Consider the following 16,883-nt stretch of genomic DNA (forward strand, 5'->3'; position numbering starts at 1 on the left):
TTCCAGGCTGGGGCACAGAGCAGCCCCCGTGGGTCTGTGACACCCATAACCCCCCACCCCGATGAGCCCGTCCCCTTCTCCCTCCCCCTCAACCCCAGGGCCTCCCCACCCCAGTGACCCCCCTATTCCTTCACCCACTCCCCCAATCCTGGTGGGCTGGGGGCAGTGAAGGAGAAAGAGATGAGCAGAAATCTCCCCCCCCCCCCCGCCTCCCATGCCCCCCCATCTGTGCCCTGGAGGGAGGGAGGGAGGGGCTGATCCTCCCCCGCCACCCCACCCCCCGTCGAACCCGCCCCATGCGCAGTGACCTAGGGTGTGCCACTCTGCCCCGGGCCGCCCCACCCCATCCCGCCCCCACGCCCGGGCAGCTGCTCAGCCAGCTCCACCATGCACCAGCCCAGCCTGGAGCAGGAGAGACGCTGCTGCCCCCCGCGTCCCCCAGGAGCCAGGACCCACCCGCAGCCCAGCCCCCCCAGTACCATGGCCACCCGCTGGGGCATCTGCTCCGCTGGCAGGATCAGCCATGACTTCCTGGTGGCCCTGAAGACCCTCCCGGCCACGGAGCATCAGGTGGGGGAGAGGCTGCAGGACGCCTGGGATCCATCCCTGGCTCTGGGAGGGGAGTGGGGTCTAGTGGTTAGGGGGGAGCCAGGACTCCTGGATTCTCTCCCCGGCTCTGGGAGGGGAGTGGGGTCTGGTGGTTAGAGCAGGGGGTGGGCTGGGAGCCAGGACTCCTGGGTTCTTGGCTCAGTGCTCGCTGACTGGGAGGGGGGTTGGTTCTGGGGGGGTCCCGGCTGCCTCACTCCCACTTTAACCCTTCCCCCCCCCAGGCTGTGGCCATCGCCGCGCGTGATCTCTCCCGGGCTCAGGAATACGCCCAGAAACACGGGATCCCCCGAGCGTACGGGAGCTACGAGGAGCTGGCGCGGGACCCCGACGTGGGTGAGCCCCCCCGGGGACCCCCCATGGGACCCGACCCAGAGAGAACCCCCTGGGGGGCAGGACATGGAGCCTTTCCCCTCTAGCGGATGCCGGCTCCCACCCGGCCCCAGGACAGGAACTGGCTGGCTCAGGGAGGCAGGGAATGGGGCATGGGGCCTTTCCCCTCTGGGGACAGTGTGTGTGTCCAGGGATACCTTTGGGGCAGGCTGAGACCCCCGAAATGTGGGGACTGACCTGGGAGGGGTGAATTGCAGCACGAGGGGTGGCCAGGAGCCAGGACAGCTGGGTTCTCTCCCTAGCTCTGGGAGGGGAGTAGGGTCCAGTGGTTAGAGCTGGGGGGGGGGGCGGGCTGGGAGCCAGGACTCCTGGGTTCCACCCCCATTTCCCACCTCCCGTGGCAGACGTGGTCTACGTGGGGGTCATACACCCCGAGCACCTGCCCGTGGGGCGGCTTTTCCTGGGGGCCGGGAAGCCCGTGCTGCTGGAGAAGCCCCTGGGGATGAACGCGGCGGAGGTGAGGGAGCTGGCGCAGCTGGCCCGGAGCCACGGGGTCTTCCTGATGGAGGTGAGTGACCCCCCTAGAGCCCCTCTGCAGCCCAGCGCCCCCCAGCACCACCCTGGGGCATCGGGGCCAGGCCTGAGCACCAGAGAGAGCGCCCCCTGTTGTGCCCCCCGTGTCCCCCTGCAGCCCAGCACCCACCGCTGCGCCCCCCGCAGCCCAGCGCCCCCTACTGAGCCCCCTGCTGGGTCCCCACCCCCCTGCAGCCCAGCACCCCCAGCCGAGCCCCCCACAGCCCAGCGCCCCCTAGGGGGCAACACCGAGGGCGCACAGAGACATGGGCTGAACCCTCCGCAGACGGGACGTCCCTTAGTCCTTCACCCACGTCCCCCCAGCTCGGCGATGGCTGAGCGCTGGGAAAGGCGCGGGGATCCCCCGGCCAGGGGCGCGCCCGGCATGGCATGCTGGTGAATAGCCCGGGTGGGGGGCGGGAGCTGGGAAGGCACCGCGTGACGATCCCGGGGGAACTGCTGGGGGACAGGCCCCGACAGGCTGCAGCCGGCCCCACCCGTGAGGCGGCTCCGAGGGGACCCAACCCCAGGTCACGGGTGCTGAGGGAGCGGTAGATCCACCCCTGATCCGGCTCTGGCACAGCGCCCCCCACATTGCCGTGGGGCCAGCACTGACGGGCAGGGGCCAGCGCCCCCTGCTGGGACCCCTGCCCCCCCCTACTGGGACCCCCCTTGCTCCCTGCAGCCCAGCGCCCCCTGCTGGGACCCCCACTCCTGCAGCCCTGTGCCCCCTAGCGCCCAGCCCTGATTCTGCCCCTGCCCCCCAGGCCTTCTGGACCCGCTTCTTCCCCATCTCAGAGCAGATCCGGCGGCTGCTCGCCCAGGGGGCGCTGGGCGAGGTGACGCTGATCTCGGCGACCGTGGGGCACCCCATGGAGAACATCCCCCGGCTGGTGGAGAAGAAGTTGGGGGGCGGTGCCATTCTGGACATCGGCTGCTACTGCGTCCAGTTCGCCAGCATGGTCTTCGGCGGGGAGCGGCCGGAGTCCATCCTCGCCTCGGGTTTCCTCCAGCCCTCCGGTACCGGGGTGGAGTGAGGGGCACCGGCGGGACGGGGGGCAGGACTCAGGGGCACTGGCAGTGTGTGTGTGGGGGGTGCGGGTCAGGAGTGAGGGGCACCGGCAGGGCGGAGGGCAGGACTCAGGGGCACTGGCAGTGTGTGTGGGGGGTGCGGGTCAGGAGTGAGGGGCACCGGCAGGGCGGAGGGCAGGACTCAGGGGCACTGGCAGTGTGTGTGGGGGGGTGCGGGTCGGGAGTGAGGGGCACCGGCGGGGCAGGACTGAGGTGCTGCTGTTTCCATTTCCCAGGTGTGGACGAAACCACCTCGGTGATCCTGAACTACGCGGGCAAGCGCCAGGCCGTGCTGTCCTGCACCATGCGCATCGAGCTCCCCAACCAGGCCCGGATCTGCGGCACCAAGGGCTCCATCGAGGTGGAGGAGGGGGGCAGGAGGGCACAGAGGGGGCAGCCCAAGGGGAAGAAAAGACCAGAAAAACTGGCCAGGAACCAGGACTCCTGGGTTCTCTGCCTAGCTCTGGGAGGGGAGTGGGGTCTAGTGGTTAGAGCAAGGGGGCTGGGAGCCAGGACTCCTGGGTTCTCCCCTGCCTCTGGGAACAATGTGGGGGCAGCTGGGTCAGATCCTATCAGGGGGGCCCATTATTAACCCTTTCTTGCCTGCACCCTCCTAGGTTCCCACCCCCTGGTACGCCCCTACCACCCTGATCGTGAACAACCAGCGCCACGAGTGCCCCCTGCCGCCCCCCGCTCAGCCCCTCAACTTCTCCAACGGCACCGGCATGCGCTACGAGGCCCAGCACGTGCGCCAGTGCCTGCTGCAAGGTAAGGGCCGGGAGCCAGGCCTCCGGGGTTCTCTCCTTGGCGCTGGGAGGGGAGTGGGGGCTAGTGGTTAGAGCAGAGAGCCCAAGCTCCAGGGTCTCTCCACACATCTAGCAGTAGCAGCCAGCAGCTTGCTCAAGCCTGGCTGGGGCACTGCCTGGGGGAAGCTCACAGCCCCGGCTCAGGTCTCTCTCCCCGCAGGCCTGAAGGAGAGCCCCATCATGAGCCTGGCCGAGAGCGAGCTGGTGGCCTCCATTGTGGACGAGGTGCGACGGCAGCTTGGGGTGACCTTCACCGCGGACCGGCAGAGCTGAGCGGACGGCTGCCAGGGGACCCGCCCCGGCATCAATGCAGAGACTGCAATAAACAGGACCCTGCCCTGCTGCTGTGTGATTCCTTGCGGGACAGATCTGGGGGGTGGGCGGGCGCAGGACGCCTGGGTTCTTCCCCAGAGAACACACCCTTAGAGCCCTCCCCCCAGCACCATCCAAGCAACCCCCCCACCAATTGGGGGGAGCCCCCAACTGAGATCAGGGCACCCTATTTTGGGCAAACACCCCCCGCCCACTGCCTTCAGAGCAAGGTACAGCCCCCTGCCCCTTGTGGGTGGAGCTACTCTCAGAGGAAAGGGGGGGGACACCCTCTAATTTCAAGCTGTTGCCATACATGCACCCCACCAGCAGGGGGCGATGCTCGCTCCCCCCCCCAACACAGCCTCCTTCTTAAGTCAATTCTTAGAAGCCTGCGGCTGAGTCTTGGGGGCATGAGGGTCCCTCAGGGACTCCCCCTCTCCGTATCCGGGGCACCACCTAAATCCCAATGTCCCCAGGCTCGGGGCAGAGCAGAGGCACTACCACAAGGGGGGGGGGGGGGGGAGAGGGGAAGAAACCTGCCTCTAACCCCCAGCCTACCTCTAGGGTCACAGAATCCAGGCCGGCCTCAGGGGCTGGGGGCCGCAGTGATTGAAAGGGGGCGGCATGGTGGAGAACCGGCCGCTCCCGAGCCTTCCCTCCGGCCGAAGGGCTAACAGACTTGGCGAGTCGGAGCAGAGGGGTCGTGGGAGCTCTGGGCCTGGCCCGGGGGCGACGCTGCGGGATCCCCACCCCCCCAAGCCAGCGTTCGCCACTCAAGGGGGTGGATAAATCAGAGGGGCCAGGGAAGAGCTCCAAGGACAATTCGAGTATCAGAAAAGCTGCCCGAGCGCAAGGCGCACCAGCTGTGTAGCTGAGCCCAGAGATGGGGATTGGGGGGGAACAACTTGATCCCCGGCTCTTGGCGGTTTGATAACAGGGTTCCTGCAGTGCTCCCCCCCCCGCCCCCCTAGACTAGGCCTGAGATTTCCACAGGGGGGCCGGCCCTGCATTTGAAATCTTTTAGGGATCCACCCATGAAAAAAGGGCCAAAACCCCTAGCTACCAAATCCACTAAGCAAGGCGAGAGAAATTCCCAGTGGAAGCAAAGACCCGGGGGGGGAGAGGAAGAGGGAAAATTAACCCTTGGAGCTGCTCCCCCAGGGGTGGGATGGATTCTCCGTCCCAGGCCTGAAGCCAGGGCAGCCCCAGGAGGTCAGACGAGGGGCCGAGACTCCCCTTCCCCCCTGAGGATTTAGGAAGAGAAGCGGCCCAGAGCCACTGGATTAGCAGCCGCGTCCTTAGCACGCTGCTGGCGAGAGGGGGGGAACCACAGGCCCCCGAGGGTTCGGCTGGGGTTTGGGGGTGCCGGGGAGCCCCGCAAAGAGCTCAACGCGTTTCTCCTCAGGGGGAAGCGGCCAGCGCAGTGAAGGCCCCACAGGGGAGAGGGCCTTGAAGACGCCCGCGAAGCGTTCTAAAACCCCCAGTGACCCGGGCTGCTGCGGGATGGGGTGGGCGACGGGAATTCGGGCAGCCCTCGGCGAAATGCCCCCGAGACGTGGCCCCCACGCAAAACAGAGCAACTGACAGAAAAGTGGAGAGGGGAGCCGGGTAACGATAGAAGGGGAGAAAACACTGGCACCGAAAGGGCCAGCAATTGGAAGCCAGAGCCAGGCCGGATTTCTAACAGTGCCAGGGAGCCACTGTCGGCTCCGACGCCCGCGCGGCGGATTTTCCGGCTCTCGTCCCGGCCCAGGGCCATTCTGGGAGGGGCACGAAGCCGCGGGTCAGTTCTCTGCCGTGTGCTACACGGGACAGGAGCTGAGGGGATTTCATCGGCCCGGCCAAGCCCCGGAGCGTCCCGGAGGCCCAGGCCAGGCAGCGGAGCTAGGCCCTGTGAGAGACGCACAGAGGGGCTGGGTGGAAGTGGAGGGGCTGGTTTTATTGAGGTTCAAGGCTCAGACCAAGATCCCATACTGCTTCAGCACGTCGGTGTACCTGGCGATCTTGCCTTCCACGTTCTTCTCCGCCTGCTTCTGTAGTTTCTGGAAGAGACGCCCCGGGAGGAGGAATCAAACCAAGATTCGGGGGAGCCCCCAGGAAATGAGCCCATCCCCCTGCGGGGGGGGATACGGGGACCCGGCCCTGGAATGCAGCACCTCTGGGGTGGGGCATTGGGGCTGGCTACATGGGGACCCCCCTCCCCCAGTGCTTAGATGCAGCTCCTCTCAAAGGGGGACTGTGAGGCCCGATGACCCCCAGGGACACTCACCATCAGCTTCTTCTTCTTGTTGTAATGCAGCTTGGCCTTCTCCTTGCGTTTCTCCTCCAGGGTCGAGGTGATGGCTTGGTACTTCCAGCCAACCTCATGGGCCAGGCGCCCCAGGAAGGCGAACTGCAGGGGGCAGGGAAGAGACGGGTTAGGAGAGAACCCAGGAGTCCTGACTCCCAGCCCCCTTCCTGCAGGATCCCAACTAAGCCAGGTCGTGCAGTGCCCCCAGGTGGTCTCAGATGGTAGTGCATGTAGGATGTTGTCTCATGGTCGTGAGACTCGAAGAGAAGTGAGTTAGCATCATCACCGACCGCCTGAGGTGCCAGCTCCCAGCACAGGGTAGGGCACAGGCGCTGGCTAGGCATGGCCAGGGCATCACTAGACAGATGACACCTGCATGAACAAGGCTGTTCCATGACTGGCCACTAGCTGCCACGTGATATCAAAGACCAAGGAATCATGTGGCAAGTAGTCCCATAGGTTAACACCACAGCCATTACCTCTGATGAATGGCTGGTCTCCAATATCATGTGGCCGCCAGTTCCCCAAGTTAATACCACTGGCAAATGAATTTACTGCCTCGGCGTTTGCTCTGGTATCATGTGGCAAGTAGTCCCATGGGTTAATGACTCCTCCTGAGTTTTGCCTTTGACAAGTCCTTTGTTCTGACGGGCTGTGGAACTACCTGCCTCATGACGGTGCTGTCTTCGATCAAGTTTCAACCTCCCGCCCCTACTCCCGTGTGGAAAGGGGGCTCTGGGAGGGACGTACCTTGCGCGTCGGCTTCAGGCGTACGACTTTCAGAGCAGCGGGTACCACCATCCGTTTCCTCTGCGTGGGGGGGAGAGGAGAGGGTTACAGGTACGAAGGAGACGGGGTGGAGGGCAGAGGAGCGGGTCTGGGGTGTCTCAGGGTCAAAATTTTTCTCATCCAGCATCAAACAATGTAGGTAGATGGAACATCATGGACACGGGGCCCCATCATCCCCCCTGCGGCCCCCAGGGGGCACCGTTACCTTGTCGTACGGGGGCGGAATCCCATCAAAGACCTTCAGTCGCTCCAGGGCGGCCTGGCCTCGCTTGGTCTTGTGGGGCAGCATCCCTGCAAGGAGAGGAGACCAGCTGCTGGGAGCGGGGCTGCGGCCATGACACACTGCGCTGTGGGTCTCTGCCCCCCAGACTCCATAGGGGCGTGGCTGGGACACACGGCACTGTGGGTATTCTCTGCCCCCCAAGGCCCATAGCGGATGGATGGATCATGGTGTGGCCCAGGTGCCTTGTGCTGTGGGTCTCTGCCCCCCAGGCTCCATAGGGGCGGGGCTAGGACACACTGCGCTGTGGGTCTCAGCCCCCCAGGCTCCATGAGGCATGGCGGGGACACACTGCGCTGTGGGTATTCTCTGCCCCACAGGGCCCATAGGGGATGGATCATGGGTGTGCCTGGGCCCCTGCGCTGTGGTTGTTCCCCCCCCCCCCGTACTGTTCCCTTGAAGCCCAGCCTAAGCGGGGGGGTCGTTACCTCGGACCGTGCGCCAGAAGATGCGGCTGGGGGCGCGGAAGTGGTAGGGCCCACGGGACGGGTTGGTGTTCATGCGTTTGCGGAGGAAGGCCAGGTACTTCACTGGAACGAGAGCGGGGCGGGGTCAGCCATTCTCCCAGACACCTGGGTCCCAGGCCCAGCTCTGCCACCGAGTTCACGGGAAGACGCCCCCTCCCTGGGCCTCGGTTTCCCCTCCCACCCTCAGCTCATGAGCCAGTCAGGACAGGGCCTGTCTCTGCAGCGCTCGGTACCATAGGGAGATCCCGCACCCCAAGTGCTGGGGGGGGGGGGAGATCTGTACAGCTCCCGACACTACCATAATACTGTGGGGCACTGCCCCGTTCCCGGGGACAGCTCTCTGCCTGCAACAGACAACGTGGAGGAGGAGCTGGTGGTAGGCAGCCCAATACCCAAGCTGCAAGGAAAAGGTGGGTCAGAAAAGGACCCAGGAGTCCTGGCTCCCAGCTCCCCCTGCTTTAACCCCCCCACGCTGGGAGAGAACCCAGGCATCCTGGCTCCCGGCCCCGGCGGAGGCACTCACGTTTGTTGCGGTAGAAGTTCCCGGAGATGTTGATGCCCTCGCATCTCACCACCACCACCTTGCGCCCTGGGAGGAAGCCAAAGCGGGACGTTAACGAGGCCCCACGGCCAGCAGGGAGCCCAGGCTCAGCGACTCGGGGGGTCCCTGGCCACGCAGGCGCAGTGCTGCCGAGCTCCGGACGCGCTGCCGGGGGTCAGCGGCTGAGCTGGGGTCTTGCCACGCAAGCAATGAGCCCACCGCCATGGACTCAGGCCGGGGGTAGGAGAGGCAGAGGAGACTGGAGCGTTTAATAGCAGGGTCAGGAGACCCGCCCTTAGCAAACGGCATGGATCTAGAGAACCCAGGAGTCCTGGCTCCCAACCCCCTGCTCTATCCTGCTAGACCCCGCTCCCCTCCCAGAGCCAGGGAGAGAACCCAGGAGTCCTGCCTCCCCCAGCTATACCCCGCTCCCCTCCCAAAGCCGGGGAGAGAACCCAGGCATCCTGGCCCTCGGGGAGAGAACCCAGGAGTCCTGCCTCCCCCAGCTATACCCCGCTCCCCTCCCAAAGCCGGGGAGAGAACCCAGGCGTCCTGGCCCTCGGGGAGCAGTCTCAGATGGTAGTGCATGGATGGGGTGTTCTCACGGTCGTGAGACTCGAGCACCGAGAGCATCATCACAGACCCCCTCCACCGGAGCAGGACCCAGGCGGGGGGAGGGGTTACCAGGCTTGGGGGGCGCCCCCCCAGCAACACTCACCCAACAGGACCTGCTTGGCCACCATGGCCGCCAGGCGCCCCAAAAGGTGGCCGCGTCCATCAATTACCAGAACCTGGGGGGAAGGGGGAGAGGGGTGAGTGGGGAGGAAGGTCATTGGTTGGGGAGTCCCAGCTCCTGCCTCATAGGGTGACCGGGGGGTGCTCGTGCTGGGGAAGCACCGGCCAGCTCTGGGGTCCCCCCACTTGGGGGGGCTGGCACCCAGCCCCCCAGTGCCACTAGGATCCCACTGGGGGGCTCCATATACCACTACAGGGGTCTCGCTTCCCACACAGAGGAGGTTCCACTTAAGCTCCCCCTCCCTTCTTTCTGCCCAACCTGATGATCTCGTCCCGGCCCCATGGCCCCTCCCCCAATCCCCTCAGCACCCCACGTTTCAGCCCCCAGCCCAATCTTCTCTCCGCCCCATGGCCCTCCCCCCCAGAGCTCCCCTGCCCCTCCTCCCACCCCATACACCCCCCTGCCCCATGGGCCAACCCCCCAGAGTTCCCCTTCCCCTCCTCCCACCCCATACACCCCCCTGCCCCATGGCCCAACCCCCCAGCTCCCCTTCCCCTCCTCCCACCCCATACACCCCCCTGTCCCATGGCCCAACCCCCAGAGCTCCCCTTCCCCCCCATACACCCCCCTGTGCCATGGCCCTCCCCCCCCGAGTTCCCCTTCCCCTCCTCCCACCCCATACACCTCTCTGACCCAGGCCCCCAGCTCCCCTCCTCCCACCCCATACACCTCTCTGACCCAACCCCCCAGAGCTCCCCTTCCCCCCATACACCCCCCTGCCCTATGGCCCAACCCCCAGCTCCCCTCCTCCCACCCCATGCACCCCCCATGGCCCTACACCCTGCCCCAGGGCCCCCCATGCACCCTCCTGCCCCAAGGCCCTCCCCCCTTTGGGGCTCCCTTTGCCCCCCCCCCACGTGCCCCGCCCCGGGGGGGGGCCCAGAGGCCCGGGCGGGGGAGGGGTTCGGGCCCCGCGCGCACCTTGAGCTCCGCCATGCTCGCCGGCCGCACGGGAAAGAGGCTCCGCCTCGCGCACGCCGCGGGGTCTCCCCTTCCGGCGGCCAGGGGCGGAAGTGAGTGCGGGTCGGGCAGGAAGTGAAGGCGGTTCCGGGGCCGCCATTAAGGGCGGCGCGACGCCGGAAGTGACGCAGTCGGGGAGGGACGGAAGGGCGGAAGTGACGCAGGAGGAGGGCGCAACAGGGGGAATCACAGGGAGATCCAGATCGGAAGTGACCGCGGTAGCCGCCCAGAAGGCCGCCATGTTGGGCAACCAAACCGGAAGTGGTGCCAACCCCCCAAAGGGGCGTGGTCAAATCAAGCCCCGCCCACTTCGTGTACATTCTGTTATGTAAATGACGGGGAACCCCCCACATGATCCCATAGAGAAGGGGTCACAGGAAATGGGACCCCAAAATGCCCCTCCCCCCATGGGGTGAAGATGCCCCTCCCCCACTCAAGGGGCTCCTCAGTCCCGACTGCCCCCCCCCCCACTAACCCAGCGACCCCCCCCCTGCCCCTCCCCCCCACCACAGGGACTCCCCCTGCCCCCTCCCCCCTAATCCTCCCCCAACACCCCACACGCCGGCCCCAGCGACCTCTTCTGCCCCCCCCATCCTCCCCCTCCCCCGATCCCCCCTGCCCCAACACCCCCACGCCAGCCCCTCGGCCGCATTGCCCCCTCCCCCCGGCCCTGCAGCCCCCAGAGCTGGGCGCAGCGTCGCCCCCGGGCCGGATCCAGAGGCCAAATCCCCTCCCTGCTCCCAGGCGGGGAACCCCCGTCAGCCCGTCGGCCCCAGCGCTGCCCAGGGAGCTCAGGTGCGGCTGGGTCCCCACCACGACCCCAAATCTCTCCCGGAGTCCCGGCTGCCCCGGAGGGCGACCCCCAGCCTGTGCGTGCGGCCGGCTGGCGTTCTCCGCTCCCGGACGGACACGCTGACATGTCGCCGTAGGAAAATGCCCCCAGCGACCCCCGTGGCTCCGTGTCCCTGCCCCGGGCTCGGCGTCCTTCCCCGCCGCCCCCAGGCCGTGCGTCCGCGGGAAACATGGACAGGGACCATGTCCTGGTTTCTTTCAGCTCCTCGATAAAGCTGGGAACTAGCGCAGGTGTAAGGGGACTGTTGTCCCCTTCCTAACACTCAGTGTGGGGGGGGGGGGGGTGTTTTGGTTGCTAGCTCCCAGCACCAAAAGGAAGGGGACGGGTGGATGGGAAATCAGGACCCTGAGACTGACAGTCCCCAGGAAGAGGACGGGCTAATCAGGGAGTCAGGAGGCCGGGGGGGTCACGTCCTCCGTGTGAGCTGGAATTGCCTGGGTCAGACCGAGTGGGGCCGAGCTAAGGAGAAAGCAGGGGCCAGAGCTGGGCTGGGGAGTGGAGCTGGGCCAGCGCCAGAGGGACCAGAGAAGCAGCCCAGGGGGCTGGAGGCAGTGTGGAGCTGGAGCTGGAGCAGTCCGGAGCCGGGTGCGGTGAGCAGCTGGGGAGAGCGAGGGGGACCCTGGGCAGTGGTTATTTTTTTTGGCGGTATGAAGCTACTGTAGCGCAGCATGGTCCGTTTGTAGTTGGAAAGGCTGTCCCCAAACGTATGGGCGTAGCTTTTTCAGCGCGTACATAATGGTGTAGCATTTTTTTTTGCTGATTGACCAGTGGCTTTTCCTTTTAGACAGTTTTTTGCTGAGAAACACGACAGGATGGAATTTTTGATTCGGTCTTTTTTGCATTAAAACTGCTTCCACGCCCCGCTCGGACGCATTTGTGGTTACTAGGAACGGTTTGTTAAAGTCTGGGGCCCTTAGCACAGGGTTAGACATGAGTGTTGCCTTACGCTGGTTAAAGGCCTTTTGACATTCATTAGTCCACTGAACTGCATTTGGCTGGGTTTTTTTGGTTAGGTCCGTTAGTGGGGCGGCGACTTGGCTATAGTGTGGTACAAATCGCCTATAATATTCGGCCAAGCCTAAGGATTGGACCTGTTTTTTTGACTTTGGAACCGGCCACTTTTGGATAGCATTTACTTTGGCCTATAGGGGATTTATAGTTCCTTGACCCACCCGGTGCCCCAGGTAAGTCACTTTGTTTTGGCCTATTTGACACTTTTTAGCCTTAACAGTTAGTCCTGCCTGTTGGATGTGCTCGAAGACTTTTTTCAGGTGCTCCAGGTGTTTTGCCCATGAATTAGAAAAAATGGCCACATCATCGAGGTAGGCAACTGCAGATTCTCCCAATCCCGCTAGGAGACCATCTACAAGTCTTTGGAAGGTGGCGGGTGCATTTCGCAACCCGAAAGGGAGTACATTGAATTCATACACCCCTGCCTGGGTGACGAAGGCTGACCTTTCCTTGGCGGGTTTATTTAGTGGTACTTGCCAGTACTCCTTGGTTAAGTCTAAGGTAGAGATGAATTGGGCATGTCCCAATTTTTCCAATAGCTCATCTGTGCGTGGCATTGGATAGCTGTCAGGACGAGTTACAGCGTTTAGCTTACGGTAGTCCACGCAAAAGCGTATTTCCCCATCTGGTTTGGGAACTAGAACCACTGGAGATGCCCATGCACTTTTAGAGGGGCGGATTATACCCATTTGTAGCATGTCCTGGATCTCCCTTTGTATAGCAGTTTGGGCATGAGGTGACTCCCGGTAGGGTGGGGTTCTAATTGGGTGAGCATTACCTGTGTCAATGGAGTGGTATGCCCATTCGGTCCGTCCTGGAGTGGCTGAGAAAATCGGTGCAAAGCTTGTGCACAGCTCCTTGATCTGCTGTCGCTGCAGACGTTCAAGGGTCGCGGAGAGGTTCACCTTTTCCATGCCACCATTACTTTTTTTTTTGTAGTAGACCCCTTCAGGCTACTCCGCGTCATTTGTTTCCTGGGCTGTAAACTGGGAAACCTTTAATTCTCTGGAATAAAAGGGCTTAAGAGAATTAACATGGTATACCTTAGGCTTTATGTTGGAGGTGGGGGATGCTATGAGATAGTTAACAGCTCCTAGGCACTCCTGGACCGTGAATGGTCCTTCCCACGACGCTTTTATTTTATGGGCTTGGAGCGCCCTTAAGACCATGACTTGGTCTCCTACTTTGAAGGACCGTTTTCTGGAATGTTTATTATATCAGGCCTTTTGCTTTTTTTGAGCATTCTTTAGGTTTTTTTTAGCAAGGGCTAAAGAGTGTCGGAGGGTGCTTTGTAGGTTGCTTACAAAGTCTAGAATGTTAGTTCCTGGAGAAGGCGTAAACCCCTCCCATTGCTGCTTCACCAACTGTAATGGCCCCTTAACCTTGCGGCCATACACAAGTTCAAATGGTGAAAACCCTAAACTGGGATGTGGTACAGCCCTGTAGGTAAAAAGCAACTGCTGCAACACTAGGTCCCAATTATTGGAGTGTTCATTTATGAATTTACGTATTATGGCCCCCAAAGTTCCATTAAACCTTTTTACCAGGCCATTGGTTTGATGGTGGTAAGAGGTGGCAACCAAGTGATTCACCCCATGAGCTTCTCACAGGTTTTTTATGGTCCCTGCCAGGAAATTAGTTCCCGAATCTGTAAGAATGTCGGAGAGCCAACCTACCCTGGCAAAAATGTCTGCTAATGCCTGGCACACACTTTTAGCCCTGGTGTTGCTTAAGGGTACTGCTTCCGGCCATCGGGTAGCAAAATCCATGAAAGTCAGTACATACTGCTTTCCTTTGGGTGTCTTTTTTGGGAAAGGACCCAGAATATTCACAGCTACTTGCTGAAATGGGACCTCAATTATGGGTAGTGGCTGGAGAGGGGCTTTAACCTGGTCTTGGGGCTTTCCCACTCATTGGCACACCTTACAAGACCGGACATAATTAGCAACGTCCTTGCCCATTCCCTCCCAGTGGAAGGGCTTCCCCAACCGGTCTTTGGTTCTGTTCACCCCAGAATGGCCACTGGGATGATTATGGGCTAAGCTCAAGAGCTTTACCCGATACTTAGTGGGAACTACCAACTGTCTTTGAGGATGCCAGTCTTCCTGGTGCCCACCAGAAAGAGTCTCCTTGTATAAAAGTCCTTGTTCTACAACAAACCGGGATCGGTTAGAAGAGCTGAGAGGCGGTGGGGTGCTCCGCGCCGCCGCCCAAGCTTTCTGAAGGCTGTCATCTGCTTCCTGCTCGGCCTGGAACTGTTCCCTTGATGCTGGAGACATCAGTTCCTCCTTGGACTGTGGACTGGGGCTTGGTCCCTCTGGAAGCGATGCAGGTGCTGGGGCTGTTTCCGTTGACTGTGAACCGCTGTCCGCTGGTGCACTATGTGGTATTTCAGGCTCTGGCTGAGCCTCTTGGGTAGGGTTATCTGCTGCTTCCACCAGTTCAGACTCGCTGGTGCCCTCTGGCATTGGAGTTGTAGACGGGTTTGCAAGCGCTGGACTCAGTGCTGGCAATGGTTCTGGCGCTGGTTGCGTTGCCAGTTCCCGTTCTGGGACTGGCTTTGGCTGGGTCTCTGGGATTGGATCCACTACGGCTGTTGCAGTCATTGGCAGGGGATCCGGTTCCACCACCTTTGTTTGGGTCTCCGGTAACACAGATGGGGCCCTGGTGGACGGCTCAGGAACAGGGATGGGGGTGGAAGCTTGCTTAGCCTGGCTGCGGGTGACTATTCCCACCCTCTTGGCTAGCTTCACATGGTTGGCCAAGTCTTCCCCCAGCAGCATGGGGATGGGATAATTGTCATAGACTGCAAAAGTCCACATTCCTGACCAGCCCTTGTACTGGACATGCAACTGGGCTGTAGGCAAGGTTACAGACTGTGACACGAAGGGTTGAATTGTCACTGTAGCCTCCGGGTTGATGAGTTTGGGGTCCACTAGGGATTGGTGGATAGTTGACACTTGTGCCCCAGTGTCCCTCCAAGCGATAACCTTCTTTTTGCCCACTCTTAAGGTTTCCCTTCGCTCCGAGGGTATGAGAGAGGCATCTGGGCCTGGGGATTTTTGGTGTGATTGGGGTGTAATGAACTGTAATCGGTTGGGGTTCTTGGGGCAGTGAGCCTTTATATGTCCCAGTTCATTACATTTAAAACATCGCCCTGCTAAGGTATCACCGGGGCGATGTTGGTTGGTGGAGACTGGTGTGGTGGGGTGAGAAGGCGTTTGGGGTTTCCCTTGGGATGTGGGTGGGGCCTTGGGTTGTCCCCGGTGGTAGGGTTTTGTTTCGGGTTGCCCCTTCTGATATTCGCTCCAACTGCTACTAGTTGTTTGTTTTTTTGCCACCTTCACCCATTTGGCTTTAATTTTCCCCGCTTCGGTTACAGTTTTGGGCTTCCCATTTGGGATGTACCTTTTTATTTTTTTAGGAACACTTTTTAAAAACTGTTCCATTTGCATTAGGAAGGGCAACTCTTCCGTAGATTTAACATTTGCTCCTGATACCCAGGCCTCCCAATTTTTCCCAATGTGGTAGGCATGCCGGGTAAATGACACGTCTGGTTTCCACCTTAGGGCTCTGAACCGCCGACGGGCGTGCTCGGGTGTTAGCCCCATTCTGATTCTGGCCTTGTTTTTAAAAAGTTCATAACTGTTCATGTGTTCCTTAGGCATTTCAGCCGCCACCTCTGCTAAGGGTCCACTGAGCTGCGGCCTCAGCTCTACCATGTACTGGGTTGGAGGGATGTCGTATCCAAGGCAGGCCCTTTCAAAATTTTCTAAGAAGGCCTCAGTATCATCGCCTGCCTTGTAGGTGGGGAATTTTTGGGGATGGGAAGTGGTACCTGGAGAGGGGTTGCTAGGATTGGCTGGATTATTCTGCCTAGCCCTTGCCAATTCCAGTTCATGCTTTCTTTCTTTTTTTATAGCTTTTTCATTAGCTTTTTTTTTGAGTTTTTTTAATTGGAGCAGTCTTTGATGGTTTTTTTTTTTTTTTTTTTTTTTTTTAATTCTAGTCTGGCCAGTTCTAATTTGTTAGCTACTTCTTTGGTAGTCATTTTCCTGTTTTCTTGTGCTGGGCCACACCCCTCTGCAGTTCACTGAAACTGGGATGCACTCCGCTCAGGGCTGCTGGTAACAGAGACTTTCTAACTAGCTATCCCCGAGAGGTAGAAAGAAAAAAAACAATTCAGCTTGTAAATTCCCTTTGCTCACTGCTTGAACCCTTCTCTTAACAAAGACCCTTGTTAAAAAAACTTAACACCTCTGCCTTCAGGCAAGGCGAGATCAGATATGCATCTACCTTCAGCTCTGCTTTCCAAGCAGCTAGAAAGGAGAAAAAAAAATCTTACTGGCTTTTGGTTTAAAATGATCCCACCGCTCTGCCACCATGTCAAGGCTCCTTCCCCACTCTGAACTTTAGGGTACAGATGTGGGGGCCTGCATGAAAACTTCTAAGCTTAACTACCGGCTTAGATCTGGTCCGCTGCCACTACTCCTAATGTGCTAATTCCCTTCCCTGGGTAGCCTTGAGAGACTTTTTACCAATTCCCTGGTGAATACAGCTCCAGGGGGGAGGGATAGCTCAGTGGTTTGAGCATTAGCCTGCTAAACTCAGGGTTGTGAGTTCAATCCTTGAGGGGGCCACTTAGGGATCTGGGGCAAAATCAGTACTTGGTCCTGCTAGTGAAGGCAGGGGGCTGGACTCAATGACCTTTCGAGGTCCCTTCCAGTTCTAGGAGATAGGATATCTCCATATATTATAAACCCCTTGGATTTTAAAACAAGGAAAAATCAATCAGGTTCATAAAAAGAAGGCTTTTAATTAAAGAAAAAGGTAAAAATCATCTCTGTAAGGATGGAAAATAACTTTACAGGGTAATTAAACTTAAAGAGCCCAGAGGACCCCCCTCCAGCCTTAGGCCTTGGCTACACTTGCGAGTTGCAGCGCTGTAAAGCCGCCCCCAGCGTTGTAACTCACTCCCCGTCCACACTGGCAAGGCATTTGCAGCGCTGTATCTCCGTGGTTGCAGCGCTGCATGTACTCCACGCCCCCGAGAGGAATAGCGAGTGCAGCGCTGCGGCGCCAGTGTGGCCGCCCAATGCGCTGTGAATGGCCTCCAGAATTATTCGGCAGTATCCCACAATGCCTGTTCTAGCCACTCTGGTCATCAGTTCAAACTCTACTGCCCTGGCCTCAGG

The 16,883-nt window shown here is 60.6% G+C and overlaps 2 protein-coding genes and 3 non-coding genes across 5 annotated transcripts; 1 reads left to right on the forward strand and 4 right to left on the reverse strand.

Annotated features, from left to right (window-relative positions):
* Window positions 1–480: 480 nt before the first annotated feature.
* On the forward strand, window positions 481–3,662 carry LOC135893237 (trans-1,2-dihydrobenzene-1,2-diol dehydrogenase-like). Its single transcript, XM_065421037.1, has 7 exons — window positions 481–570; window positions 831–942; window positions 1,344–1,507; window positions 2,280–2,532; window positions 2,820–2,944; window positions 3,201–3,351; window positions 3,550–3,662. The coding sequence occupies exons 1-7, from the start codon at window positions 481–483 to the stop codon at window positions 3,660–3,662; spliced, it is 1,008 nt and encodes a 335-aa protein (XP_065277109.1).
* A 1,957-nt stretch (window positions 3,663–5,619) lies between these two features.
* On the reverse strand, window positions 5,620–9,875 carry RPL13A (ribosomal protein L13a). The gene is made up of 8 exons (XM_065420657.1): window positions 9,786–9,875; window positions 8,787–8,859; window positions 8,051–8,116; window positions 7,489–7,590; window positions 6,986–7,071; window positions 6,742–6,801; window positions 5,971–6,093; window positions 5,620–5,743 (listed from the first exon to the last, which is right to left on the reverse strand). Exons 1-8 carry the CDS (start codon window positions 9,798–9,800, stop codon window positions 5,657–5,659), a joined length of 612 nt encoding a protein of 203 aa, XP_065276729.1. The 5' UTR covers window positions 9,801–9,875; the 3' UTR covers window positions 5,620–5,656.
* On the reverse strand, window positions 6,200–6,284 carry LOC135893313 (small nucleolar RNA Z195/SNORD33/SNORD32 family). The gene has a single exon (XR_010562324.1). It is a non-coding gene; the product is annotated as a small nucleolar RNA Z195/SNORD33/SNORD32 family (small nucleolar RNA).
* Window positions 6,873–6,941, reverse strand: LOC135893315 (small nucleolar RNA SNORD34). The gene has a single exon (XR_010562326.1). It is a non-coding gene; the product is annotated as a small nucleolar RNA SNORD34 (small nucleolar RNA).
* LOC135893314 (small nucleolar RNA Z195/SNORD33/SNORD32 family) lies at window positions 8,635–8,714 on the reverse strand. Its single transcript, XR_010562325.1, has one exon. It is a non-coding gene; the product is annotated as a small nucleolar RNA Z195/SNORD33/SNORD32 family (small nucleolar RNA).
* Window positions 9,876–16,883: the final 7,008 nt, after the last annotated feature.

This window comes from Emys orbicularis, chromosome 21, assembly GCF_028017835.1.
Source record: "Emys orbicularis isolate rEmyOrb1 chromosome 21, rEmyOrb1.hap1, whole genome shotgun sequence".
NCBI lineage: Eukaryota > Metazoa > Chordata > Testudines > Emydidae > Emys > Emys orbicularis.